Genomic DNA, 27950 nt, shown 5'->3' on the forward strand with positions numbered 1-27950 from the left:
CTTTAAAAATACTTTCTGAGTCACTAAAGTTAACATAATGCATAGTATAATTGAACGTTGCTAAGAGAGTAGAACTTAAAAGTTCTCATCACATGAAAAAAAATTGTGGGAGTTCCCGTCATGGCGCAGCAGAAACGAATCCGACTAGGAACTAGGAGCCATGAGGTTGCAGGTTCGATCCCTGGCCTCGCTTAATGGATTAAGGAGCCGGCATTGCTATGAGCTGTGGTGTAGGTCGCAGACGTGGCTCAGATCTGCAGTTGTTGTGGTGTCGGCGGGTGGCTACAGCTCTGATTCCACCCCTAACCTGAGAACCTCCATATGTCGCAGGTGCAGCCCTAAAAAGACAGAAAGACCAAAAAAAGAAAAAAAAAGAAAAAAAAAAGAAAGAAATTGTAACTATGTGAGGTAGTAGTTGTTTACTAAACTCATTGTGGTAATATTGTATATTTTGTGATATACACATATCAAATCATGTTGAACACCTAAAACTAATGCAGTGTTGTATGTGAATTAGATTGCAATGAAACTGGAAAAAATGCTTTCCATTAACAGGCATGTAGCAGTCCTTTGTATCAGTATATCCATTGATAGGGCTGTAATATGTAAGTTAAAATCTCTGAAGAGAAATGTTTTTTACATGTATAGGAAGAAAAAAGGAATACAGTAAAAGTTAATTTATCAGACATTTTACTGTTTATAGTCTCTACTAACTGGCAATTCTATAGCTTTACTAGCTCTGTTTTTTTTTTCTTTTCTTTTTTTTTTTTTTTTGCCCCACCCACAGCTTGTGGAAGTTCCTGGGCCAAGGGTCAAATCTGTGCAGCAGCTGCAGCAACGCCTGATCCTTAACCTGCTGTGCCACCAGGGAACTTTTCTTTAGTAGCTCTGTTAACATTCGAATTGATAACCAAAGTTCTCTGAGATGCTAATAAAGTTCTTCAATTATCAGAGGCTTAATTATGCCCAGGAAAGTTTTACTTTTAGGGAGTGTTTGTGCTATTTTAATTGCTAGAGAATTTGCCACTAATATATGATAAATGTAGTGGCTATTGGAATATTTGAGTAATCAAAACATCTCTCACCAAGACTAATAGTTTTGCTGTGTTTTATTCTTAGTTGGATTTTGTATGAGAAACCAAATTTTGAGGGACACTCCATCCCCTTAGAAGAAGGAGAATTGGAACTCTCTGGTCTCTGGGGTATAGAAGATGTCTTGGAAAGAAACGAGGAGACAGAGTCGGATAAGCCTGTGGTAATTGGTTCAATGAGACATGTGGTCCAGGTAGGTTTAAAATTAGTAAGCTTTTTAGTAAAGGCAAACTGGATTTTGCTCAGTCACTTAACAAATAAGCTTAAGCTTTACCATTTCTTCCCTCACAAGGCGTCTTCCAGGGCTGATTGATTTTATTAAAAAAATGATTGGGAAAAATATTTGGTGTTTTTCGGTATCTTTTTATAATTGAAATATGTTTACACTTTAAATGATTTAGGAAAGACACATTCTAATTGGGTTAGTCTTTTTTTTTTTTAGCGTAATAAGTCTTAAAGGTAAATTTCTCATTTCAGCCCTCCTATTCCCATCTTCAAATGTATTTCCCTTCATAACCTAGTTTTGAAGAATTCTGTATGAAGAGATTTTTCTTAATTTTTTTGGTTTTTCTGAGTTCTGATTACCTTGAGTGGCTTACAGGAGTTCTGTTTTGGAAAAATAAATAATCCAAAAATAATTCAGTTGATGGTTCAACTCAGGGGTTTCTTGTGGGTTTTTTGTTTTTTTGGTTTTTTTTTTTTTTTTTAATAGGCATTTAAGGCCATTCTATGGATTGGGTAACAATTTCTTGGTTCCTTATTCATTGATGAGGAAGTTGTATCAGAGTCTTTATGGTTCTTGGAATTTGATGATTCTTTACAACATAAAAATGTAAAAGGGGAGTTCCCGTTGTAGCTCAGCAGTTACGAACCCGATTAATATCTATGAGGATACAGGTTCGAGGGTTCAATCCCTGGCTTTGCTTGTGGGTTAAGGATTGGCGTTGCCTTAGCGTGAGCTGCGGTGTAGGTCACAGACTCAGCTCGGATCTGGCGTGGCTGTGGTGTAGGTGGGCAGCTATGGCTCTGATTTGACCCCTACCCTGGGACCATCCATATGCCACGGGTGTAGCTCTAAAGAGAAAAAAAAAAAGTGAAAAAAAACGCCATCTGTGTGCTAGAGATGGACGTTCTAAAATGAGAATGAGTAAGAATGACTAACAGTTTTTGACAGGAAAATGCCACCTGTTTTCTAGGTCAGCATTTCTGAATAACTTAGATGATAATTGGTATATTCTAAATGATTTATCTCTTAATAGTTTAAGTACATCATGTGATGAACCTTATTTATGTAAGACTTGAGGACCCCCATATTAAAATGTCATGGTAGAATAACTGCAGTTTTTGTTTATTACTCAAATATTATTGGTAATAAAGCAGTCTTTTAAAATATCATCCAAATCCCATCTATCATGAAATGTCTTCTCTTCATTTTTCTAAACTCTCTACTCTTTCTTGGCCATATTATAATCTATGTTTTCTGTACTCATAATCATAATACAAGCGCAAAGTAATTCTCGATCCTTTTTTTTTTCCCTCTGTCGATACCATTTTCCTAAAGGTCACACTCCATTGGAAGCATCTCTAAGTGATTTGTACCTGGGACAAGTAGTAGACCTAGTGGGTGGGTATTTAGGCTTCTGGTAAGGGGAATGAAGCATGTCGGTAAAGGGGCCTGACCTAATGCAGTTAATGCTTTTCATGTTACTACATGGTTTGGAGTTTAACTGAGCAATTGATATGATGAGCTATCATTTATTTTGCCTTTCTCCTCACTGTGGGTTGTAAGGTTGCTTCTAGTTTTTTTCCATCTAAAATAATGCTGCATGGAGTTCCTGTCATGGCTCAGTGGTTAACAAATCTGACTAGGAACCATGACATGAGGTTTTGGGTTTGATCCCTGGCCTTGCTCAGTGGGTTTAGGATCCGACATTGCCGAGAGCTGTGGTGTAGGTCGCAGACGCAGCTCAGATCCCATGTTGCTGTGGCTCTGGTGTAGGCCGGCAGCTACAGCTCCGATTCAACCCCTAGCCTGGGAACCTCCATATGCCGCCAGGAGCAGCCCTAGAAAAGGCAAAAAAGACCAAAAAAAAAAAAACATAAAAATAAATAGGGAGTTCCCGTCGTGGCGCAGTGGTTAACGAATCCGACTAGGAACCATGAGGTTGCAGGTTCCATCCCTGCCCTTGCTCAGTGGGTTAAGGATCTGGTGTTGCTGTGAGCTGTGGTGTAGGTTGCAGATGTGGCTCGGATCCCACGTTGCTGTAGCTCTGGCATAGGCTGGAAGCTACAGCTCCTATTAGACCCCTAGCGTGGGAACCTCCATATGCCGCAAGAGTGGCCCAAGATATAGCAAAAAGAAAAAAAAATAAATAAATAAATAAAATAATGCTGCATGAACATTTTTGTGCATTTAATAATGTGTAATTTTCTGATTTATTTCCTTAGGGTAAATTTTTCTGAATGGTATCATGTTAAAGAGAAGGAACATTTCTACAGCCCCTGACATACGATGAATTACATATATATATATACACATATATACTTATGTATTCACACATGTGTAAAAAATTTTTTTCTGATCATGTTTATGGTTTCTTAACACAGAAACATAAATGGCAGCGCAATGTGTATTTAAGGGGTGGTTACCTTTTTAGTTCGCTGAATTTGTTCCTTTTGTTAATGTTTCAAAGAGTCGCCCATGAACTAACCCAGGTGTAGCTGTTCTTTATACATCAGTTCACCTCACTCAGCAACACTGAAAGACGTTCAATCAACATTTGATTAGGGCTCAGGCACTCAGCCAGCTGAGGCCTTTTATAGAGTGTTTGATGGCCGTGCAGTGCCTGGAACAGTGACCAAACTGCAGAGATCTGTAAGTCACTGTAAATGTGTGTGCCTTTGCCTTGACAGCTTAAACCAAACCAACATTGTAGTCAAGGACAGTTACCACAGGGGTCTTGGGCACAACACAACAGTTGAGGAAGATTCCAAGGGCAGCCACTCTGGAGACTAGAGTCTCTGGACCTGGATGGTCGCAGGAGAGCAAAGAAATTACAAATCATGTCACTAAGGAAAGCCAAGCAGCTTTTTCAGTGAGAATGAGAAAAACAATACGTTGCAAAATTCTCAAATACATTTCTGGGGAACTTTGCTTCAGTCATATATCAAGCAATGTGTCTGCCACGAAAGACCACATATTATTAAATCAAGGGTGAAAACAGGGAAGGGATAAAGTGGCAGGTGATCTGTGAAAGGTATATTTAAAACTTATTGTAATTGTTTGAAAAAAGGAATAACGAGCTTATTGTAGAGTTTAATACATGGTATAATTATTATGTATGTATGTATGTGGGGTTTTTTTTTTTTTTCAGGATTACAGAGTCAGTCAAATTGATTTATTTACTGAACCAGAAGGGTTAGGACTCCTAAATTCCTACTTTGATGATACTGAAGAAATGCAGGGGTATGGTGTAATACAGAAGACTTGTTCCATTAAAGTACATTGGGGCACGTGAGTATTTATTTCCAATATAGTTTTTTGTTTTTTGATTTAAAGTATAATTGATTTACAGTGTTGTGCCAATTTCTGCTGTATGGCAAAGTGACTTTGTCATACACATATATACACGTGTGTGTGTGTATTCTTTTCCATTATGGTCTATCCCAGGACTGAATTTAGTTCCCTGTGCGATACAATAGGACCTTGTTGTTTATCCATTCTAAATGTAGTAGTTTGCATCTAGTAACCCCAAACTCTTAGTCTATCCTTCTCCCTCCCCCCCACCCCTTAGCAACCACAAGTCTGTTCTCGGTGTTTGTGAATCTGTTTGTTTTGTAGATATGTTTATTTGTGTCGTATTTTAGATTTCACAGGTAAGTGATATCATATGGTAGTTGTTCCTCCCTTTCTGACTTACTTCACTTAATATGAGAATCTCTAGATGCCTCCATGTTGCTGCAAATGGCATTGTTACATTCTTTTTTATGGCTGAGTAGTATTTTGTTGTATATATGTACATATTTTTAATCCATTCATCCGTTGATGGACATTTAAGTTGTTTCCATGTCTTAGCTATCGCGAATAGTGCTGCCATGAGCATAGGGGTGCATATATCTTTTTGAATTATACTTGTGTCTGGATATATTCCCGGAAGTGGGATTGCTGGATCATATGATAATTTTCTTTTTAGTTTTCTGAGGAACCTTCATACTGTTTTCCAAAATGGTTGTACCAACTGACATTCCCACTAACAGTGTAGGAGGGTTCCCTTTTCTCCACACCCTCTCCAGCATTTGTGATTTGTAGACTTTTTTTATTATTTTATTTTTTTCCCGTTGTACAGCATGGGATCAAGTTACTCTTACATGTATACATTTTTTTCCCACCCTTTGTTCTGTTGCAGTATGAGTATCTAGACATAGTTCTCAATGCTACTCAGCAGGATCTCCTTGTAAATCTATTCTAAGTTGTATCCGATAACCCCAAGCTCCCAATCCCTCCCACTCCCTCCCTCTCCCGTTGGGCAGCCACAATTCTATTCTCCAAGTCCATGATTTTCTTTTCTGTGGAGATGTTCATTTGTGCTATATATTAGATCCCAGTTATAAGTGATATCATATGGTATTTGTCTTTGTCTTTCTGACTCATTTCACTCAGTATGAGAGTCTCTAGTTCTATCTTGATTTGTAGACTTTTTAAGGATGGCTATTCTGACTGGTGTGAGGTGGTAACTCACTCTAGTTTTGATGTGCCATTTATCTAATAATCAGTGATGTTGAGCATCTTTTGATGTGCCTGCTGGCCATCTGTATGTCTTCTTGGAAAAATGTCTATTTAGGTCTTCTGCCCATTTTTCAATTGCATTGTTTTTTTTGTTGTTGAGTTGTATGAGTTGTTTGTATGTTTTGGAGATTAAGCTTTTGTCAATTGCATCATTTGCAGATGTTTTTTTCCCATTCTATGGGTTGGCTTTTTGTTTTTTAATAGTTTCTTTGCTATGCAAAAGCTTGTACATTTGATTAGATCCCATTTGTTTATTTTTGTTTTTATTTCTATTGCCTTAAGAGACCAGCCTAAGAAAATGTTTGTACAGTTTATGTTAGTGAATGTTTTTCCTATGTTCTCTTCTAGGAGTTTTAAGGTATCATGTCTTATGTTTAAGTCTTTAAGCCATTTTGAGTTTATTTTTGTGCATATGTGAGGGTGTGTTCTAATGTTGATTTATATGCACCTGTCCAACTTTCCCAGTACCACTTGCTGAAGAGACTGTATTTTTCCCATTTTTTGTATTCTTCCCTCCTTTGTTGAATATTAATTGACCCTAGGTGTGTGGGTTTATTTCTGGGATCCCTCTTCTGTTCCATTGATTGGTCTGTCTTGTTTTTGTACCAATACCACACTATCTTGATTACTGTATATTTATAGTGTTGCCTAAAGTCTGGGAGAGAGAGACCTCCTGATGTGTTTTTTTCCCCTCAGGGTTGCTTTGACAATTTTGGGTCTTTTATGGTTCCATATAAAATTTTTTGGATTATTTGTTCTAGCTCTGTAAAAAAAATCTCATGGGTAGTTTGATAGGAATCACATTTAAAGCTGTAGATTGCTTTGGGTAGTATTGCCATTTTGACAATATTAATTATTCCAATACAAGAGCATGATCCAATACAGTTTAATGAAGCTTCTTTGTGAGTGTAGAAAGAGAACTTAAGATACTGTCGCTCTGATTTGTTGTCGTATTAAGTAATTATTGACTAAAAGGATTTCGTGCTTTTTTTGATAAGGCACATAAAAATTCTCTGTTACTTATGTGACTATGAGTCAGCTCTCTTATAAACAGTAACGATTTCTGGGAGGAAGTGCAGGGAGAAAACTGCATTTTTAAGGTAGGGCTTTCTTTATCACAAAGGAACCTGATTCATTTAAAGCTGAATTGCAGATTATACCTTCATGGTAATTAAAGGAGTAATTCAAAGCCTGTGTGCCCCTGATATTTCAGGTGGGATAGAGGCCAATGCACATGCTGCTTCCTTTAACGTTTTCACACAATGCTTTCCAAAGCCCCTGGGATGTTGGTTTCAGAAATCACAGGAAACTGCAGGAGTATTTTGAAGGAAATGGGAATACCTCAGATGGGGAGAAATTAGGCTAGAAAGTGCAGGCCGCAGTACTGAGGCTCAGGGCCACTGCAATGGAGAGTGCACAGCCCAGGGCATATGACAGACATCCACTGAGATGCAGGGAAGACACTAATGCTTCTTTATATTTTATTGAAAATCTGTTCAGATTTTATTTTCATATACGTTTTTTAATAAGTTAATATATGGAATGGTTTTTTATATATAATTTATAAAGATTCATATATTCAGAGACTGCTCAAAAGTTTTTATTTGTGGTTTATATATAATACATATGTAATGAGTCTGAAGGTAAATGCTGCAAGAAATATAAATTAGGGAGAGGGACAATGCAATTGCTACTTTAGAGAGTGGTTGGGAAAAGTCCTGGGTGACATTTAAGTAGGCTGGGGGAAGTGAGGGAGTCAGCTGTGGGATACCCCAATGGGGCAGGGCAGGGGTGTTCTAGGCAGGAAGCCCAGCATTTGCAAAGCCCTCCAGGGGATGTTTGGGCAGCAGCTGGGAGGTCCAGCTAGCCACAGCAGAGTGTGGACCAGTGATGGGAGAGGGGCCTCAAGTCCTGTCAGAACTTGTAGGATGCAGAAGGGATTTTTAGATGACTCCAAGTGATCTAACTTGTGTTCTAGGAGGATGACTGTAGCTGCTCTGTAAAAATAGATTGTAAAGAAGTAAGAATGGAAGCAAAGACACCACTTAAGAGGTCATTGCAATTACATAGGCAAGAGTATTTGGTGACTTGGCGTGATAATTAGTGGTAGAAAATGGTCAGATGGTACATATATTTTGAAGGCAGAACTGACATTTGCTGACAGATTTCATGCGGGGCATGAGGGGCTGAGAAATATCCAGGGTTTGAGACTCCGGCACTTATTGGAATGGAGAAAACTAGGCAGGAGGGTGAAATCAGGAGTTGAGTTTGGAAGGTGAAGTTAGAGATGCCACCTGCCCATTCAAGTAAGAGGTCAGGAGGTGCCTGGGTGCGGGACCCTGGAGTTGGGGGACAGCTGGAGGTGAGATCAGGAGTCACCACATGGGAAAGGTATGTAAACCCTGTGCTGGATGGGATCCCACAGGGAGTCAGTGTGAAGAGCAAAGACAACATCTGAGCTTTGGGCACTTTTGATATTCAGAGATGGGGAGGAAACAGAAGAATCTAAACAAAAGAAACTGTCTTCATCTCTTGCTGCCTTTGTATGTTTTTTTTTTTTTTCACATCAAAGAGAGTTAAACATCTTTTTTTCTCCAAGTGTTTAATGTTGAGAAAGATCGCTTTCCTTCAAAAAGAATGAAATGGGTGTCTGCCATAGTATTTTAATTTCATGTCTGGAAGATTTCGTGACTCAGGCTTGGGCTATGTGGAAGCAATAATGAGCTACACTTAAATAATATGTCTTACCTTTAAGTTTAACCTAGCCTTAGAGGTTACAAACCAGCCATGTTTTACAGTTTTTGGCGGGCTTGCATGGCAATAGACCTTTTGTTTTCCTGGTTCTTCATTGCCTTTAGGATAATAGAAAGCTGCCTTGGATGTCAGTTCAAAATTGGGCTCATTGAACTTCGTTAGGTTGGGACCAGGTCATTAGTACTTTTACAGACCTCCATGGGGAGTCTCAATGGGTTGGGAGAACTCAGCCAAAAACAGGTACCTAAGCTCATGTTGCTTTTGTTGGTGCACCAGTCCCCTGAGCTGGTGTAAAAGAAGACTTTGCTGGAGTTCCCTGGCTTAGTGGGTTAAGGATCTCGAGTTGTCACTGCAGCAGCTTGGGTCACTGCTGTGGCACGGGTTCAATCCCTGGCCTAGGAACTTGTGCATGCCATGGATTCTGGCAAAAAAAAAAAAAAAAAAAAAAAAACGAACAAAAAACTTTGCTGTGTTGGGGAGTTTTTAAGATTCCCTTAAGAGATTTATTCCAGGGCCTATTCATTCTGCATTAGGCTCTTCTACACACACTCACAAATTAAGAGTGTTATCTGTCAGTTTCTTATTTTGGAAAATGAGACATTTCTAACTAAAATTTCCTTTCATATTCTGTTAAGTGTGATTTGTTTTTAAACCTTTGTTTTAAGCAGCTGGCTAATGCCAGCACCCATCCTCCCGGAGGTGAGGGTGCATCTTTTTTTTAAGTATGTTTCCTTTTTTTGTTTGTTTGTTTGTTTTGTCTTTTCTAGGGCCGCTTCCAAGGCATATGGAGGTTCCCAGGCTAGGGCTCGAATTGGAGCTATAGCCGCTGGCCTACGCCAGAGTCATAGCAACACGGGATCCGAGCTGCGTCTGCAACCTACACCACAGCTCACGGCAATGCCAGGGATCACTGAGCAAGGCCAGGGATCAAACCCACAACCTCATGGTTCCTAGTCGGATTCGGTAACCACTGTGCCACCACAGGAACTCCTTTAAGTATATTTCTAATAAAACTAAGGAATTTTAGAAGATCAAAGGGAGCATGAAGAGCATCGGTTCCAACACCATCATTTAACCAAGGAAGATGGGTTATGGTCACCTTCTTGAGTTGGGTTAGTTGTCAGCAGAACAGGTACTGAAGGTGTTCTGAAGTCAAGGGACTTTTTTTTTTAATGGCCACATAGTCGTCAATCAACTCTATTATGAAATATTTAATATATAGGAAGACTATGTGTATATATGTGAATTATGAAGCCTAAAGATAAAACAGACCCCCTTGTGCCCACTTAGACCCTCACCTCTACCAGCACTGCCACAGCACCCTGCGTAGCCCACCTGGTCCCGTCCCCCTGACTCCTCCACACACCCTTCTCTGGACTTCTGTTTTTCTCATTCTTTCATTTTATAGTTTTACCACATGATATCTCCTGCATTAGTTTAGTCGTGCTTGCTCTTGAACTTTGTAAGAAAGTGTTACCAAACTTCCCTGTGGCTTGTTCCCTTTCTCTACATTGTTTGTTTGTTACATTTCTCACAACAGTTTTTTTTTTAAAGTCTTATTAAAGTATAGTTGATTTACGAAGGTGTGATCATTCCTGCTGCACAACAAAGTGATTCAGATATACATAGGCAAAGTATTTGATGACTTGGCATGATAGTTAGTGGTAGAAAATGGTCAGATGGTACATACATTTTGAAGGCAGAACTGACATTTGCTGACAGATTTCATGCCGGGTGCAACAGAGTGGGGGGTTGTTTCCCAAATTTCTCTTTCTGTTATTTCATTGTTAGTATATATAGTTTCACAGTCGATTTCTGTGTATTAATATTGTATCCTGAAACTTTACCACATTCATTGATGAGTTCTAATAGTTTTCTGGTAGCATCTTTAGAATTTTCTAGGTGTAGTATCATGTCATCTGCAAACAGTGATAATTTTACTTCTTCTTTTCTATTTTGGAATCCTTTTACTTCTTTTTTCCTCTCTCTGATTGCCATGGCTAGGACTTCCAAAACTATGTTGAATGAAAGTGGTGAAAGAGGACATTATTGTTTTTGTTTTGTTCGTTTTGTGCTTTTTAGAACCACACTCGTGGCAAATGGAGGTTCCCAGCCTAGAGGCTGAATTGATGCTACAATTGCTGGCCTACGCCACAGCCACAGCAGCACAGGATCTGCGCCACATCTGCAGCTCACGGCAACACCGGATCCTTAACCCACTGAGCGAGGCCAGGGATGGAACCCGAAACTTCACGGTTACTAGTCGGATTCATTTCCACTGTATCACAACGGGAACTCCTGGACAACCTTGTCTTATTCCTGATCTTAGCAGAAATTCTTTCAGCTTTTCACCACTGAGAATGATGTTAGCTCTGGGTTTGTCAACATGGCCTTTATTATGTTGAAGTAGGATCACCCCATGCCCACTTTCTGGGTTTTTGTTTTTTTTTTTTTTAATCATAAATGGGTGTTGGATTTGTCAAAAGCTTTTTCTGCATCTATTCATATGACCATATGGTTTTTATTCTTTAATTTGTTAATATAGTATATCGCACTGATTTGTGGATATTGAAAATTCCTTGCATCACTGTGACAAATCTCACTTGATCATAGTGTATGATCCTTTTACTGTATTGCTGGGTTCAGTTTGATAGTATTTTGTTGAGGATTTTTACATCTATGTTTGTCAATGTAATTGGCCTGTAATTTTCTTTTTTTGTGGTATCTTTATCTGGTTTTGGTATCAGGGTGATGGCGGGCTCATAGAATGAGTTTGGGAGTGTTCCTTCCTCTGCAATTTTTTTGGGAAGAGTTTCAGAAGGGTAGATGTTAATTCTTCTCTAAATGTTTGATAGAATTTGCCTGTGACTCCATAAGGTCCTGGACTTTTGTTTGTTGGAATTTTTTAAATCACAGTTTCAATTTCAGTACTTGTGATTGGTCTGTTCATATTTTCTATTTCTTCCTGGTTGAGTATTAGAAGATGGTACCTTTCTAAGAATTTGTCCATTTCTTCTAGGTTGTCCATTTTATTGGCATATAGTTGCTTGTAGCAGTCTCTTAAGATCCTTTGTATTTCTGTGATGTCCATTTGTACCATCTCCTTTTCTCATTTCTAATTTTATTGATTTGGGCTCTCTCCCTTTTTTTTCCTTGACAAGTCTGGCTAAGGGTTTGTCAATTTTGTTGATCTTTTCAAAGAACCAGCTTTAAGTTTTATGGATTTCTGCTCTGAGCTTTATGATTTCTTTCCTTCTTCTAACTTTGCATTTTGTTTGTTCTTTTCTCTCTAGTTGCTTTAGGTTTAAGGATAGGTTGTTTATTTGAGGTTTTTGGTGTGTTCTGAGGTAGGCTTGTGTTGCTATAAACTTCTCTCTTAGAACCTATACTGCTGCATCCCATAGGATTTGTTTGTTTGTTTGTTTGTTTGTTTGTTGTCTTTTTAGGGCCACCCCCAAGTTACATGGAGGTTCCCAGGCTAGGGGTCAAATAGGAGCCACAGCCACAGCAATGCCAGATCCAAGCCGCATCTACAGCCTATACCACAGCTCATGGCAATGCAAGATCCTTAACCCACTAAGCGAGGCCAGGGATCAAACCTACATCCTCATGTATGCTAGTCAGATTCGTTTCCACTGAGCCACAACAGGAACTCCATGCATCCCACTGGTTTTGGATCATTGTGTCTTTTTTGTCATTTGTCTCCAGGTATTGTTTGATTTCCTCTTTGATTTCTTTAGTGATCCGTTGGCTGTTTAGCAGCACATTGTCTAATTTCCACATGTTTGTGGGTTTTTTTCAGTTTTTTCTTATAGTGGACTTCTAATCCCTTAGCACTGTGGTAGGAAAAGACTCTTCATATGATTTCAGTTTTCTAAATTTACTGAGGCTTGATTTGTGGCCAAGACTGTGATCTATCCTGGAGAATGTTCTGTGTGTTCTTAAGAATGTTACTTCTTAAGAAGAAACAGATGGAATGCTGTCAGATAGAATGTTCTATAAATATCTATTAAATCTATCTGGTCTATTGCATCACTTAAGGCCTCGGTTTCCTTATTGATTTTCTGTATGGATGATTTGTTCATTGCTGTAAGTGGGGTGTTAATGTCCCCCACTATTATTGTGTTACTGTGTTGTGTCCTTTTATTACTGTTGGCAGTTGGCTTATATATTGGGTGCATATATATTTACAGTTGTTATAGCTTCTTGGATTGATCCTTTGATCATTATGTAATGTCCTTCTTTGTCTCCTGTAACCCATTTATTTTAAAGTCTGTTTTTCTGATAAGAGTATTACGGCTCCAGCTTTTGTTTGATTTCTGTTTGCATGGACTACCTTCTTCCATCTTCTTACTTTGTACGTTCCCCTAGGATTTCCCTTTGGATTGCTTTATCTTATTTGTGTGTGTATGTATTATAGACTTTTGGTTTGTGGTTACTAATGAGGTTTTGATATAGGAGTCTATATACATACAAGATTGTTTTAAGTTTCTGGTTTCTTAATTGTAGATGTGTCTCCAGTATCATGTATTTATATCCTCCTCTTCTCATGATTGCTGGTTTGGGTATCATATTTGTGTGTGGATGAGTTCCTACATTTATTATGTGTTTGCCTTTATTGGTGAGCTTTCTCATTTGTAATTTTCTTATTTCTAGTTGTGGCCTCTTCTTTTCCACCAAGAGAATTTCCTTTAGTATTTGTTATAAACCTGGTTTGGTGGTGCTGAATTCTCTTAATCTTTGCCTGTCTGTAAAGCTTTTGATTTCTCCTTCAAATCTGAATGAGTGCCTTGCTGGGTAGAGTATTCTTGGTTGTAGGCTTTTTCCTTTTGTTGCTTTTCCCTAGATACTTTCAATATTGTCTCTTTGTCTTTAATTTGGGTTAGTTTGATGAATATGTGTCTTGGGTACTTCCTCCTTGGATTTATACTATATAGTATTCATTGTGCTTCCTGGATTTAAGTGACTAATTCCTTTCCAACGTTAGGGAAGTTTTTGGCTATTATCTCTTCAAATATTTCTCAAGCCTTTTCTCTCTTCTCCTTCTGGCACCCCTATAATGAAAATGTTAGTGTATTTAATGTTGCCCCATTAAAGTTTATTTGGAAACACAAAAGACCCAGAATAGCCAAAGACATCCTGAAAAAGAAAAATGGAGCTGGAGGAATCAGGCTCCGTTACTTCAGACTATACTACAAATCAACAGTGATCAAAACCATATGGTACTGGCACAAAGACAGAAATATAGATCAGTGGAGCAGGATAGAAAGCCCAGAATTAAACCCATGCACCTATAGTCAACTAATCTATGACAAAGAAGGCAAGAATATACAATGGAGAAAATACAGCCTGTTCAATAAGTGGTGCTGGGAAAACTTGACGGCCACATGTAAAAGAATGAAATTAGAACACTCCCTAACACCATACACAAAAATAAACTCAAGATGGATTAAAGACCTAGATATAAGACTAGACACTATAAAACTCTTAGAGGAAAACATAGGCCAAACACTCTTTGACATAAACCACAGCAACATCTTCTCAGAGCCACCTCTTAGAATAATGACAATAACAAAAAAAATAAACAAATGGGCCTTAATTAAACTTAAAAGTTTCTGCACAGCAAAGGAAACCCTAAACAAAACAAAAACACAACCCACAGAATGGGAGAAAATCTTTGCAAATGAATCAACTGACAAGGGATTAATCTCCAGAATTTATAAACATCTCCTACAGCTCAATACCAAAAAAACAAACAACCTCATCAAAAAATGGGCAGAAGATCTAAACAGACAATTCTCCAAAGAAGACATACAGATGGCCAAAACACACATGAAAAGATGTTCAACATCACTCACTATTAGAGAAATGCAAATCAAAACCACTATGAGGTACCACCTTACACCAGCCAGAATTGCCATCATCAAGAATCTTAAAAACAACAAGTGCTGGAGAGGGTGTGGAGAAAAAGGAACCCTATGACACTGTTGGTGGGATTGTAAATTGGTGCAACCACTGTGGAAAACGGTATGGAGATTCCTCAGAAAACTAAACATAGAACTACCATTTGATCCAGCAATCCCACTCCTGGGCATGTATCCAGAGAAAACCATGACTCGCAAAGACACGTACTCTGATGTTCATTGCAGCACTGTTTGCAACAGCCAAGACATGGAAACAACTTAAATGTCCATCGACAGAGGAGTGTATCAAGAAGATGTGGTACATATACACAGTGGAATATTACTCAGCCATTAAAATGAAGGAAATACCAGCATTTTTAGCAACATGGATGGACGTAGAAATTATTGTGCTCAGTGAAGTCAGCCATACAATGAGGCACCATCATCAAATGCTTTCACTGACATGTGGAATCTGAAAAAAGGACAGACGGAACTTCTTTGCAGAACAGGTGCAGACTCAGGCATTGAAAATCTTATGGTCTCAGAGGAGACAGTTTGGGGGTGGGGGTTGTGCTTGGGTTATGGGATGGAAATCCTGTGAAATCAGATTGTTATGATCATTATACAACTACAGATGTGATAAATTCATTTGAGTAATAAAAAAAAAAGATGTGGTACATATACACAATGGAGTATTACTCAGCCATTAAAAGGAAAGAAATACTGGCATTTTTAGCAATATGGATGGACCTAGAAATTATCATGCTAAGTGAACTCAGTCAGACAATGAGACACCAACATCAAATGCTGTCACTTACGTGTGGAATCTAAAAAAATGACACAACGAATTTCTTTGCAGAATAGTTACTCACAGACTTTGAAAAATTTATGGTTTCCAAATGAGACAGATTTGTGGATGGGGGGATGCACTGAGGGTTTGGAATGGACATACTGTAAAATTTGGTTGTGATGATTGTTGTACACCTATAAATTAATAAAATTCATTAATAATAAAAAGAACATAGGCAAAACATTCTCTGACATGAACCATACAAATGTTTTCTTAGGTCAGTCTCCCAAGGCAACAGAAATAAAAACAAAAATAAACCAATGGGACCTAATCACACTTACAAGCTTTTGCACAGCAAAGGAAACCATAAAAAAAAGAAAGAAAAATTCCTGTCATGGCTCAGCAGAAATAAGTCAGACTAGTATCCATGGCCTTGGCTCAGTGGGTTAAGGATCTGCCTTGCCATGATCCATATCTGGAATCTAATATATGGCACAAATGAACCTATCTACAGAAAAGAAACAAACTCATGGACTTGGAGAACAGACTTGTGATTGCCAAGGGGGAGGGAGTGGGATGGACTGGGAGTTTGGGGTTAGTAGATGCAAACTATAGCTTTTGGAGTGGATAAACTATGAGATCCTGCTGTATAGCACAGGAAACTATATCTAGTCACTCGTGATGGAACATGATGGAGGTTAATATGAGAAAAAGATTGTATATATATATATATGTGTGTGTGTATAACTGGGTCACTTTGTTGTAGAGCAGAAATTGACAGAACACTGTAATTCAACTAAATAGAAAAAATCTTTTTTAAAAAAAGAAAAAATAGTAAAGTTGCCCCAGAATTCTCTTAGACTAGAAATACTGTTTCTGGTTTAAGAACAAGTGAATAAGACCAGTTTTTCTTGTCTGAGCAAAGTGTATGTCTGAAAGAACCATTACACAGATGTTTTTAATGAATTATAGATGGCCATTGTTATTAGTTCAACAATATTCATATTTATGTATATACTAGTTATTTTTTAAAAAAGGTCACAAGTTCTCTTGTGGCTCAGTGTTGTCACTGCAGTGGCTTGGGTTGCACCGGTGCTGTGGATTCAGTCCCTGGGCCAGGAACTTTCATGTGCCATGAGCACAGCCAAAAAATAAAAATAAAAAAATAAAAGTTCAGACTTGATAGTCATACTGTTTCTTTATAATATAGGCAAAAGCTACATACATAGGAAAATACGAATACCTTCAGAAAATGAAATAATACTGCCTGAAGGTAGATTGCTCATCTCCTGATGACCTCATGAATAATGTATCTTCTTAGAATAGAATTTAGGGAAAAAGAGTAACACTGTATATGAATGTTCAAATTCCAAAGGCTGTCCCACATCCATAAATGTCTGTCTGAGTTACCCAGCAGGCCTCAGCACTCACTCAGTGAGGACTGACTCTCAGAATAGCAGTCCTTTCAAATGTATCTGTTTATGTGGTCAGTTTTTTAGCAGATTCCCTTCTACCCTAAACTACTTTCCTGCTATAAATGTTACTGTGTCTAAATTACATGCTTCAGGGAAAGTGAGTTGTTCAGTATCTGATGAATAAATACCCTCAGAACTCAAACTATAGAAGGAAAGACTGAATGAAAGGTACTTTAGTAAGTATCTTGTCAGAACCCCAGAATCACTTGTTTATGAGCTGTTCATTGTGTATGAAAAATTCAGCCTGTTTTTTTTGATGAGTCAAGACTCATAGCCGTTGGTTTGTTAGCCAGATAGGACAATATATGAGAAACTGCCATTATTTAGTTAGGGGACGAGATCAGTGTGTGGTGTGCTGGTGAGAGCTTTTAGCTCCAAAAATAAATAAATAAATAAATAAAATAATGGAATGCAGCTTTAACTGTCATGCTTTAAACAAAAGGAGGTTTAAAGGACCCCCTCTTAGCCTCTACGTTTTTGTGCGTTAGGAATACATCATATCAGTGGTCTTTAAAAAATGTCTCTTTTTGTCCTTAAGTTAATTTTTTTATTGAAGTATATATGATATTTATATTAAAAGGTGCACAAATCAGACATGTATAAGCTGAGTGAATTTTCCAGGTGTAACTGTCACCTAAATCAAGACATAGCACATAACCGGTATCTTAGAAACTCCCTCATTCATGCCTCCTCTTGGTTGACTTCTAATGCTGTGGATTAGTTTTGATCCCCACCCATACACTTCATGCAGCCTCCCAACAGTCTAGGGGGTATGTGTGTGTTGCCAGGTCTTCAGTAGGACTTTGATTGTAAATCCTTGTGTAATTAGTGAGTCTAAAGAAGTTACGGATTTATCCAGGGGAATCTTCACCAAAAGCCATCATCAAAAAGGTGCCCTTGGGCCAAAATTTTAAACCAAGAGAAAAGCAAGGGGATGGGGTGGGGGATGCTGAACCACTGCTGGTAAAGGATTGCATTTACAGTCAACCTCTTCTTGGCTCCGTGTTCTGGGGAGTGTGGTGGAGTTAGCCTAGCTAAGAAGCTTTAGCAAGACATTCATTGGTGAGTGTAAATGATCATCAAGAATTCCATATTTGGGAGTTCCTATTGTGGCGCAGTGGTTAACGAATCCGACTAGAAACCATGAGATTGCATGTTCGATACCTGGCCTCACACAGTGGGTTAAGGATCCGGCGTTGCTGTGAGCTGTGGTGTAGGTTGCAGACATGGCTCAGATCCTGCATTGCTGTGGCTGTGGTGTAGGCCGGCAGCTACAGCTCCAATTAGACCCCTAGCCTGGCAACCTCTATATGCCGCGGGTGCGGCCCTAGAAAAGAAAAGGAAAAAAAAAAGCCATATTTGTTTATGAAGGGGGTATATTAACATGTCTCTTACATAAATGTCAGTTCTCCAGCAACTTCACCTTCCCCGAACCTTCCCGGGAACCAAGAAATTGACAAGACTGCCCAGTCTTTAGAGACAGTTCGTGTCAGGCATGGTTTTCTGGTTTCTAGCACATTAGAGGAAGGTGGGGCTTGTGGTTCCCTGACTGTAGCAGAAGTGACAGCTGATGAGCCTGATAGAAGGGTGTGGTATTGAAGAGCCATAAAAATCACATCCAGGAACTTATAAAGCTTTGGGCCTAGGAACAAGCAGCTTCAGACCTTTAAAGTTCCTACAGACATGCTCACACTGCCCCTCCTGACTCACTGTGGAAGAGTAAATAATGTTCCGTGCAGTCTCTGGAATGAGAAAGATTGCTGAAGAGGATGCTTAGGAGCTGGGCTTTGGATTCAGCTTCAATCAGCCCTGCCTCTGGTGCTTGTATCTGTGTGGCCCTGGACAACTTTCTTTTCTTTTCTTTTCTTTTTCTTTTTTGGTCGCCCTGCAGCATATGGAGTTCCTGGGCCAGGGATCAGGTCTGAGCCACAGTTGTAACTTATGCCATAGCTGTATTAATGCTGGATCCTTAACCCACCGTGCTGGGCAAGAGTGAACCTGTGTCCCAATGTTGCAGAGATGCTCCTGATCTTATTGCACCACAATGGGAACTCCCCGGTGTTAACCTCATCTGTAAAATGAGAAGTAGTGTCCTTTCTCATAGCATTGTTGTGAGGATTGGGTGGAATTCTGGGTGGCTTTCCTTGTAAGCTCTACATAGTTGTTAGCCAATATTAATTTCTGATACTGTGACAAATAATTAGGTGTCCTGTTCTTTGGTTAAAAATGAGATGTAACCTTTTAAAACAAAGCTTGAGATCTAGCAAAAGCCTCTCTAAATAGATGCAGTGCAAAAAATAGTTACTTTGGGAGTTCCCATGGTGACTCAGCAGGTTAAGGACCAGATATTGTCTCTGTGAGGTACAGGTTCGATCCCTAGCCTCGGTCAGTGGACTACGGATCCCATGTTACCACAAGCTGCAGTGTAGGTTGCAGGTGTGGCTTGGATCCTGTGTGGCTGTGGCTGTGGCATAGGCTTCAGCTGTAGCTCTGTTTTGACCCCTAGCCTGGAAACTTCCATATACCACAGGTGTGGCCTTAAAAAGAAAAAAGCAATTTTTATCACATGGAAGTAATAAGAGACATTTATACTTTGAAGCAGTTCATAACAGAAATTAAATAAATGGACAAAACCAGCCAAAGCCAAGGCTTATTCCTCCTTGAGTATAATGGCTTATTCCTCCTTGAGGCTAATGTTACTCTAATACCTGAGTGTAACCATACATAATCCAGATCCCCATCCTCTCTTGTTCTTTTCCTCTCTCATCACTGGGATCCTGTGTTCTGCTGAAAGAAATGATGAATTTTCTCTGCTTCTTCCTTCCTTGGTGCTTATTTAGATGGCTGATTTATGAAGAACCTGGATTCCAGGGTGTCCCATTTATCCTGGAACCGGGTGAATACCCCGACTTATCCTTCTGGGACACAGAGGAGGCGTACATTGGATCCATGCGGCCCCTGAAAATGGTAAAGATGGAATCAAAGGATGTGCTCTTGGAGTCAGCAGTTCTTCATCAGCTTGACCGATAATTCACAGAATGTGACTTCAAAGCAGTGAAACAGACTTTAAAAAAAAACAAATACGGTAGTTCCCATTGTGACTCAGCGGAAACACATCTGACTAGCATCCATAAGGATGCAGGTTCGATCCCTGGCCTCACTCAGTGGGTTAAGGATGCAGCATTGCCGTAAGCTGTGGTGTAGGTTGCAGATCTGGCGTTGCTGTGGCTGTGGTGTAGGCTACAGCTCCAATTGAAGCCCTGGCCTGGAAACCTCCATATGCCATGAGTGAAGCCCTAGGAAGACAGAAAAAAAATATGTTGAAGATGGCACCTGTTGCTAGGTAGAAATAACAGAAAGAATGACTTGCTAGATGCTATAGATGAAAAAATGTGGCCTTGGCCTCCAGGGTGTCCTTGGCTTTGAAGAGCCGCTGATGATGTGTGTGCAGAGCTCAGCCCGGGGCTGATGTGGGAAGTGAGAAAGTGAAGGGAAAAAACCTTTGTGGAAAAGCAGGAGAAAAAGATAAAGTCCAACTTGTAGGTGTCAGAGACGGGAGATAATTAGGAGAGCTTCACAATAAATCAAGTGGGGCTTAAAACCAAGCAGGGTTATTTTATGTATTTATTTTATTTTATTTTATTTTATGAAGCATGTGGAAGTTTCCAGGCTAGGGGCAGAATCGGAGCTACAGCTGCTGGTCTACACCACAGCCACAGCAACACAGGATCCTAGCCACATCTGTGATGTACACCACAGTTGATGGCAATGCTGGATCCTTAACCCACTGAGCTAGGCCAGGGATCAAACCCACATTCTCAACAGGAACAGGAACTCCCAAGCAGGGTTATTTTAGATGGAGATGTCAAAGTACAGGGCAGGAGCCAGAGTGGAGCTGGGAAAGGTAAGGGCTCACTGAGGACCAGCCAGCTGTAGTGACCGGAGGCCACGCTGGGCGACACCCTGGGGCCGTTGGCGCTGGATCTGGAAGAGTGTTGCCCTCCCAAGCATTTGCCCTAGAATGGAGCCTGTGCTTCTAGTGCTGTATTTTGCCCTGTTCTTTGTCTCTTTCTTCTGCTAGACCCTAAGTCTTGGAACGATCCAGGATGCATCCCTCTTGACCTACATGTTGAGCCGCATTCTAGTAGGTGCTCACTAAATTCTAGTAGGTGACTCAAGGGAGACTCCTGTTACAAACATGTTCTTGAAATTTCACTTTGGTTGTCTTCAGAGTCAGTTTGAAACAAATGAAAAAGTCAAGAAGATAATTTTTTATCTTAATTTTACCCCTTCTGCAAAGCTTATGGGTTTAATTACCTAGATGTTTGCTGGTCTTCCTGCAAATGATTTAGGGCTTTTTTTTTTTTCTAAAATTAAATCCATTTTCAAAGAAAAAAGTTCTGTTAGTTTTGTGAGTGGATGAAAGAATTGCCCCCCCGGGGGTTTCGAGGCAGTTTTTAATGATAAGCTACAGAACCATGAAGTTGATGGCATTCAAAAAGGATTACTTTTGAAAAGGGTACTTACCTGGTTGTGTGAGCTCTGGTTTGTTGATCAAATCAGCCACATTCCTTTATAATTACAGTTCATTTGCTGCATTTGGGCCTCTTGGGCTGTACTATTTTTTAAGGCTCTTAAATGTATATTGGTGAAAAGTAGCCTGACTTTCCCACTGCTGATTTTAACTCTCCCCCTAGTTAACATTTCTAAGTAATACCATTTTTATGGTTTATTTTTAGTCAGTTTTTTTGGATTAAAAAATGTTTTTATTATAAAAGTATACCAACCCCCATCTACCCATCCTTCGAGATGTTTTAAATTTATCTAACAGTTTACTTAATTTTTCTCAAGAGTGTTCTACATCACATTGTGAACTTGAATGAACTTGGAACTGTTGTGGAAGCCATAGGTTACAAAATCAAATGCCTCCAGGGCCAGGCAGCAAATAGGCATGAGTAGGCTGTCAAGTAGCTGAGCCTTGGAAGAGGTGGAGATAGGCAAACAGATGCCAGTATCCTGGCTGGAGGCTGAGCCCAGAGCAGGGTGAATAAGTGCAAAAGGTGAAGGTTAAAATAGAAACAAAAAAATTAAAAAAATAAAAATAAAAGAAGGCGAAGATTGCTGCCTGTGAGGTTTTGGGGTCCAGAGGTGTCAGATCTTAGACTTAGAAGTGAGAGACATGTAATTTCTCATGAAGTTTACTGTATTAAGAAACAGAAAAAACAAAGCAAAAAAAGCTAACACTTACTTGGTCAAAAAGCATACAGCTGCCATGGAGAGTCAGCTTATAGACTGCTTCTGTGAGTCTCTGCTCTGGATCGCTCCCTCATCTTTTCCGTGTATCACTGGCAATTCTACAACTATCTCTACATCAGCTAAACAAACTAGAATGTAGTTGCTCTGTGTGGCTCCATGACTCACCAGAAACTCCCCTGGGTGGTAGAAAAGGGTAATATATCAGTGACAAACCACTTTTCTTACTGTGTGATTTTTTTCTTTTCAGGGTGGCCGTAAAGTTGAATTCCCTACAGATCCAAAGGTAAAAAATATATATATGTATACGTATATATATATGTATTTTAAAAATTTTATTCCCATCCATCTCCATGAAGATAATACTGGTGTGATTTTACATATCAACTTTCACAAAACGTAATTGCAGCCTAAGGAAGTAGTCCAGCTTCCACATAGCATCCTTCAGACTGGAAAATGATGCTGATGGCGCCAATTTTCACAAACAGTGTGTGTAGCCCTGGCTCAGAAAGTTCAGTGCGTATTTGGTTTGTGGTTTGTTTTATATTTACTGACTGCAGGGCCTGTTGGTCAGTTAGCCAGGAAAGAAACTTACGTCTCAAGACAAGTTCTCCTTCTCCAGGAATGCTCTTTCTGCCATTTCTACTTTGCGCATCTATGACACATAGTTTGATCGATGGTTGGTTTAATTTTTAGAGCAATTTAGTTTGGCCCGAGCAAAATTCTACCTATCAGATCTAGACATTGAACAAAACCCAGTTATGCATAAACTATCTTTTGACCCTTGATGTGGGGGCATACCACAGCAGGGGAGACATTCTGATGTTTAGAATTAGACTGTTATTGAGTGAATTTTTAAACATATGGTTAGAAATTTTTAATTTGTGTTCCAGGACTTAGCGGTATTAGATGACTGGTAATGTTAACTATGGAAATATTTAACCTGTTATATAGTTCTGGCATACCTCATTTCTGTTATAGGTAGTGATTTATGAAAAGCCTTTCTTTGAAGGAAAATGTATGGAACTAGAAACAGAGATGTGTAGTTTTGTCATGGAAGGAGGTGAAGCAGAAGAAATGGCTGAAGATGAACGCTTGCCATTTACATCAGTGGGATCCATGAAAGTTCTAAGAGGCATGTAAGTAGATGGGAGTGACCGTGTAAGAGGTTCTTTTGATTCCTTTTAATAAAGTAAAAGAAAAAAGTGTTCTCTTTCCCCCAGAGATAGCATTCCAGATTGTATGGTGGAGAGAATATCAAACAGGTTCTCTTTCTCTCTCTCTTTTTTAATGGCTTCGCTTGTGGCATATGGAAGTTCCTGGGGCTAGAGATTGCATCTGAGCTGCAGCTGTGACCTATGCCACAGCTGTAGCCAAGCCAGCTCCTTTAACCCACTGCACTGGGCCAGGATTGAACCCGTGCCTCCACAGTGACCCAAGCCATGTCAGTTGGATTCTTAACCCACTGCACTGTGGCAAGAACTCCTCAAACGTGTCCTCTTCAGCCAATTGTGACCTGGATCTGACACAGCAGTTTGAGGGGATGGTTTGGGGTCAGTCAGTTCAGCCCATCCAGATTGATCAGATCTACATTTTTGTTTATTAATATTATGTCCCAAATGATGGAACTCTTAGTTTGCTTTTCTTGTCTTTTTTCTTTTTTCTTTTTTTTTTGTCTTTTGTCATTTTTTAGGGTATATGGAGGTTCCCAGGCTAGGGGTCTAATCAGCTATAGCTACCAGGCTATGCCACAGCCACAGCAATGCCAGATCTGAGCCGCGACTGCAACCTACACCATAGCTCATGGCAACACTGGACCCTTAACCCACTGAGTGAGGCCAGGGATTGAATCTGCAATCCCATGGTTCCTAGTCAGATTCATTTCCGCTGCACCATGACGGGAACGCCTGCTTTTCTGTTTTTTTTTTTTTTAATGATCATATATTGCCCTTTATAGACCTTACACATTTCCTTCGGAAGTGTACACTGAAAATGATCTTGGAAATAGCCAAAAATATACAATACTTTACTCTTTGAAGAAAGTTCTTCCAGTTTTATTTGCTGGAGTTCTTTTGAGTTAGTTCTTAAACACACACACATTGCCTACCTGCCCCCCACTCCCGTCCCCCAGCCCCTCATAAACATTGATGTATGCTTCTTAAGTTATTTTCTTGGGGCCATTGTGTCAGTCTCTTAAATATTAGGGAAGAATTTCGTAGTCATAAATGCATGAGTCAGGTCTAGCTTTAGAACAATTTGTATTTGTCCATGAAACTGATATTTTAACATTGCTAAAAGTGTCTGCTCCTCTTTCACGGTCTTTCTCTTGTAGTTGGGTTGCTTATGAGAAGCCGGGATTTTCAGGTCATCAGTATTTGCTTGAGGAAGGAGAATATAAGCACTGGAACGACTGGGGAGGCTACGGTGGAGAACTTCAGTCTTTAAGACCTGTACTAGGTGTAAGTTAAAGAAAAGCTGATGGCTCATACTTGGTCATTTTTGAATAAAAAACGGCTAGCCTTTGAATTTTGACATTTTTTTTTTTCTCCATAGGATTTTTCAAATGCTCACATGATAATGTACAGTGAAAAAAACTTTGGATCCAAAGGTGCCAGTATTGATGTATTAGGAATTGTGGCTAATTTAAAGGAGACCGGCTATGGAGCAAAGACACAGTCTATTAATGTGCTGAGTGGCGTGTAAGTGAAATAACCCACTTGGAATCTTAAACGTGGTTTTCTCTTTGTGTGTGAAACTCGTGGAGGCTCTCACAGAATAGGCACTCACTGAGTATCTCCAAAGCTAAATGCTAAATCAGCCATTGAATACTTACTTACTGCCACAATATTTTCATAATTGCTTTTTAAGCACTTTCTCATAATATTTTTATGTGTAATATACTATTGTTGCAGGCTTTAGAATTTTATGGTAGAAATCTACATATATATTTCCCTTGTCATTCTTCATGGAAAGACTTCATGAATTTCTTAGGATGGGAAACAAATTATAATAGTGATCTAACATTAGAAACCTGAAGTTGGGACAAAGTCCCATTTGATTTTCCTGTGGTCCTACACCTGCTCCATTATATTTTCTCACTACTATTTTTTTTTCTTTCAATTATATGAAGATATAGTTGTCACACAGCACTTTATAAATTTAAGGTGTACAGCATAAGACTGCCTTATATTCATCCTGAAATGATTACCACTGTTGAGTGAACATCCATCATCTCATATAGATACAAAATAGAAGCAGCAAAACAATGTTTTCCTTTGTAATGAGAACTCTTAGGATTTGCTCTCTTAACAACTTTCATATCATACAGCAGGGTTAATTCTGTTAATCATTTTGTGCATTTTGTCCCCAGTGTTTATCTTATAGCTGGAAGTTTGTACATTTTTACTTTATGGCCATCTTCCCCACCTCCCCACTCCCTACTGCTGGTAACCCCAAATCTTAGCTCTTTTTCTGTGAGTTTGCTTGCTTGTTTTTTGTGTTTGTAGGGCTGCACCCGTCGTATATGGAAGTTCCCAGACCTAGGGGTCTCCTTGGAGCTGCAGCTGCTGGCCTACGCCACAGTCACAGCCACGCCAGATCCAAGCCACATCTGCAACCTACACCACAGCTCACAGCAACACCGGATCCTTAACCCACTGAGCGAGGCCAGGGATTGAACCTGCGTCCTCATGGTTGCTAGTCAGATTCCTTTCTGCCGAGCCATGACGGGAACTCCTTCTTGCTTGTTTTTCAAGTATAACTGTCTTAAAACACTATGTTAATTCTTGATATAAAACACAGTGATTCAATATTTCTCTGCATATCAAAATGACCACCATGGTAAATCTAGTTAGCACACATTCACCATATAAATATATTACATAATTATTGACACTCTTCCTCATGCTATGTATTTCATTCCTGTGACTCATTTTTTTTGTAACTGGAATTCTGTACTGTTAATTTCCCTTACATATTTCGCTCATCCTCCTCCCCTCTCTACGGCCCCATTCTGTTCTCAGTATCTATGACTATTTTCTGTTTTGTTGTGTTTGTTCATTTGTTTTGCTTTTTAAATTCCACGTATAAATGAAATCATATGGTATTAGTATTTGGCTTATTTCACATAGCATAATATCCTCTAGGTCTACCCATGTTGCTAATGGCAAGATTTCATTCTTTTTATGGCTCAGTACTATTCCATTGTGTATATATATGTCGATATGTGATGTTGACATATTGATACAGATATCAGTATGTTTCCCACATCTGTCTATCTAGATATATAAATTGCCTCTATTTGGATTGTGAATAGTGCTGCAGCAAACATAGGTGTACACATGTCTTTTTGAATTCGTGTTTTTGTTTTCTTTGCAAAAATATCCAGAAGTGGGATGGCTGGATTGTATAGTAGTTCTATTTTTAACTTTTTAAGGAGGCTGCATACTGTTTTCCATAATGGCTATACCACCAGCAGTGCAGGAGGATTCCTTTTTCTCCACATCCTTGACAACACTTGTTATTTATTACCTTTTTGGTAATAGCCATTCTGACAGGTTTGAGGCAATATGTCATGGTGGTTTTGATGTGCATTTTCCTGATGATGAGTGATGTTGAACATCTTTTCATGAGCCTGTTGGCCATCTGTAGGTCTTTTTGGAAAAATGTCTGTTTAGGTTCTTCTGTCCAAATTTTAATTGGGTTGCTTGCTTTTTTTGATGTTTTATCATATGAGTTCTTTGTATATTTTGGGTATTAACCCCTTAATAGTTTGTTGTTTGCAAATATTTCCTCCCATAGAGGGGGCTGCTTTTTCGTTTGGTTGATAGTTTACTTTCAGGTGCAAAAGCATTTGTTTGATGTAATCCCTTTTGTTTATTTTTGCTCGTTTCCCTTGCCTGAGGAGACATATCCAAAAAAATATTGCTAAGACTGATGTCAGAGAGCATACTACCTATATTTCCTTCTAGGACTTTTATGGTTTCAGTCTTACATGTAAGTCTTTAATCCATTTGGGGTTTATTTTTTGTATGGTGTGAGAAAATGATCCAGTTTGATTCTTTTGCATGTAACTGTAGAGTTTTCCCAATACCATTTATTGAAGAGTCTGTCTTTTCCTCTTTGTGTATTCTTGCCTCCTCTGTCGCAGATAAAGTGATCACATAAGTGTGGGTTCATTTCTGGGCTCTCTGTTATTTTTGTATAAAAGTAATTGTTTCAATGCACCTGAAGCTAGCAATTGAATATTTTACTAGTGCCAAAGTAAGTTTTTATTGAAAGATGATCAGTCAAGACTTTTTGGGATGCAGGTGACTGCAAGTCAACCTAAATTGGCATTAAGTGATAAAAATATAATTTATTGGCCTGCATAACTGAAAAGTCCTGGAGGGGATGTTTGCTTCAGTCATGGCTGATATGGGGGTTCAGACACTATCCTTAGAACTTAATCTCTCTCTGTCTATTGACTGGGCTTTCACTGTGCTGGCTTCACTTTAGGCCTATTTTTCTGTTACCAGGTGCAAGCTAATACTGCTTGCGACACCACAGGCCAATTTATTGAGGGATGAGTTGTTGGGGCAAGGATTAGCGACCTTACAAAGCAGTAGACTGGTATCCCAAAGAACCATCTTGCTAGGATTTTGATGCTAGTTTCTTTTATAGAACAAAGATGGGGAGGGGAGGAGGTAAAGTAAAAAAAGGTGGTTAAGTTGTTGCAAATATTTCTTGACTGGCTAGACTCTAGAAGGGATCTATTTCTCTCCACCCCCGCCCCCGGGCCTGGTCAGGATGTTTTTTGTGACCTTCAAAGTATTTTAGCTTAATACTTAGGTGTAGGAGGCCGAGTTCCAGAGCTGGACCATTACCTTTGCTTTAAGCTATGGGCACCATCCCTTTAG

General features: G+C 39.3%; 1 protein-coding gene across 1 annotated transcript in view; it reads left to right on the forward strand.

The window, feature by feature from the left end:
- LOC125116513 (beta/gamma crystallin domain-containing protein 1-like) overlaps positions 1 to 27950 on the forward strand; it is a 63372-nt gene that overhangs the window by 12874 nt on the left and 22548 nt on the right. Inside the window, exons 5-11 of the mRNA XM_047761794.1 lie at positions 1120 to 1285; positions 4467 to 4606; positions 19641 to 19767; positions 22304 to 22339; positions 23035 to 23192; positions 24386 to 24512; positions 24607 to 24752. Coding sequence (XP_047617750.1) covers positions 1120 to 1285; positions 4467 to 4606; positions 19641 to 19767; positions 22304 to 22339; positions 23035 to 23192; positions 24386 to 24512; positions 24607 to 24752 — 900 coding nt within the window. The remainder of the gene's footprint in view (positions 1 to 1119; positions 1286 to 4466; positions 4607 to 19640; positions 19768 to 22303; positions 22340 to 23034; positions 23193 to 24385; positions 24513 to 24606; positions 24753 to 27950) is intronic.

This window comes from Phacochoerus africanus, chromosome 2, assembly GCF_016906955.1.
Source record: "Phacochoerus africanus isolate WHEZ1 chromosome 2, ROS_Pafr_v1, whole genome shotgun sequence".
Taxonomy (NCBI): Eukaryota; Metazoa; Chordata; class Mammalia; order Artiodactyla; family Suidae; genus Phacochoerus; species Phacochoerus africanus.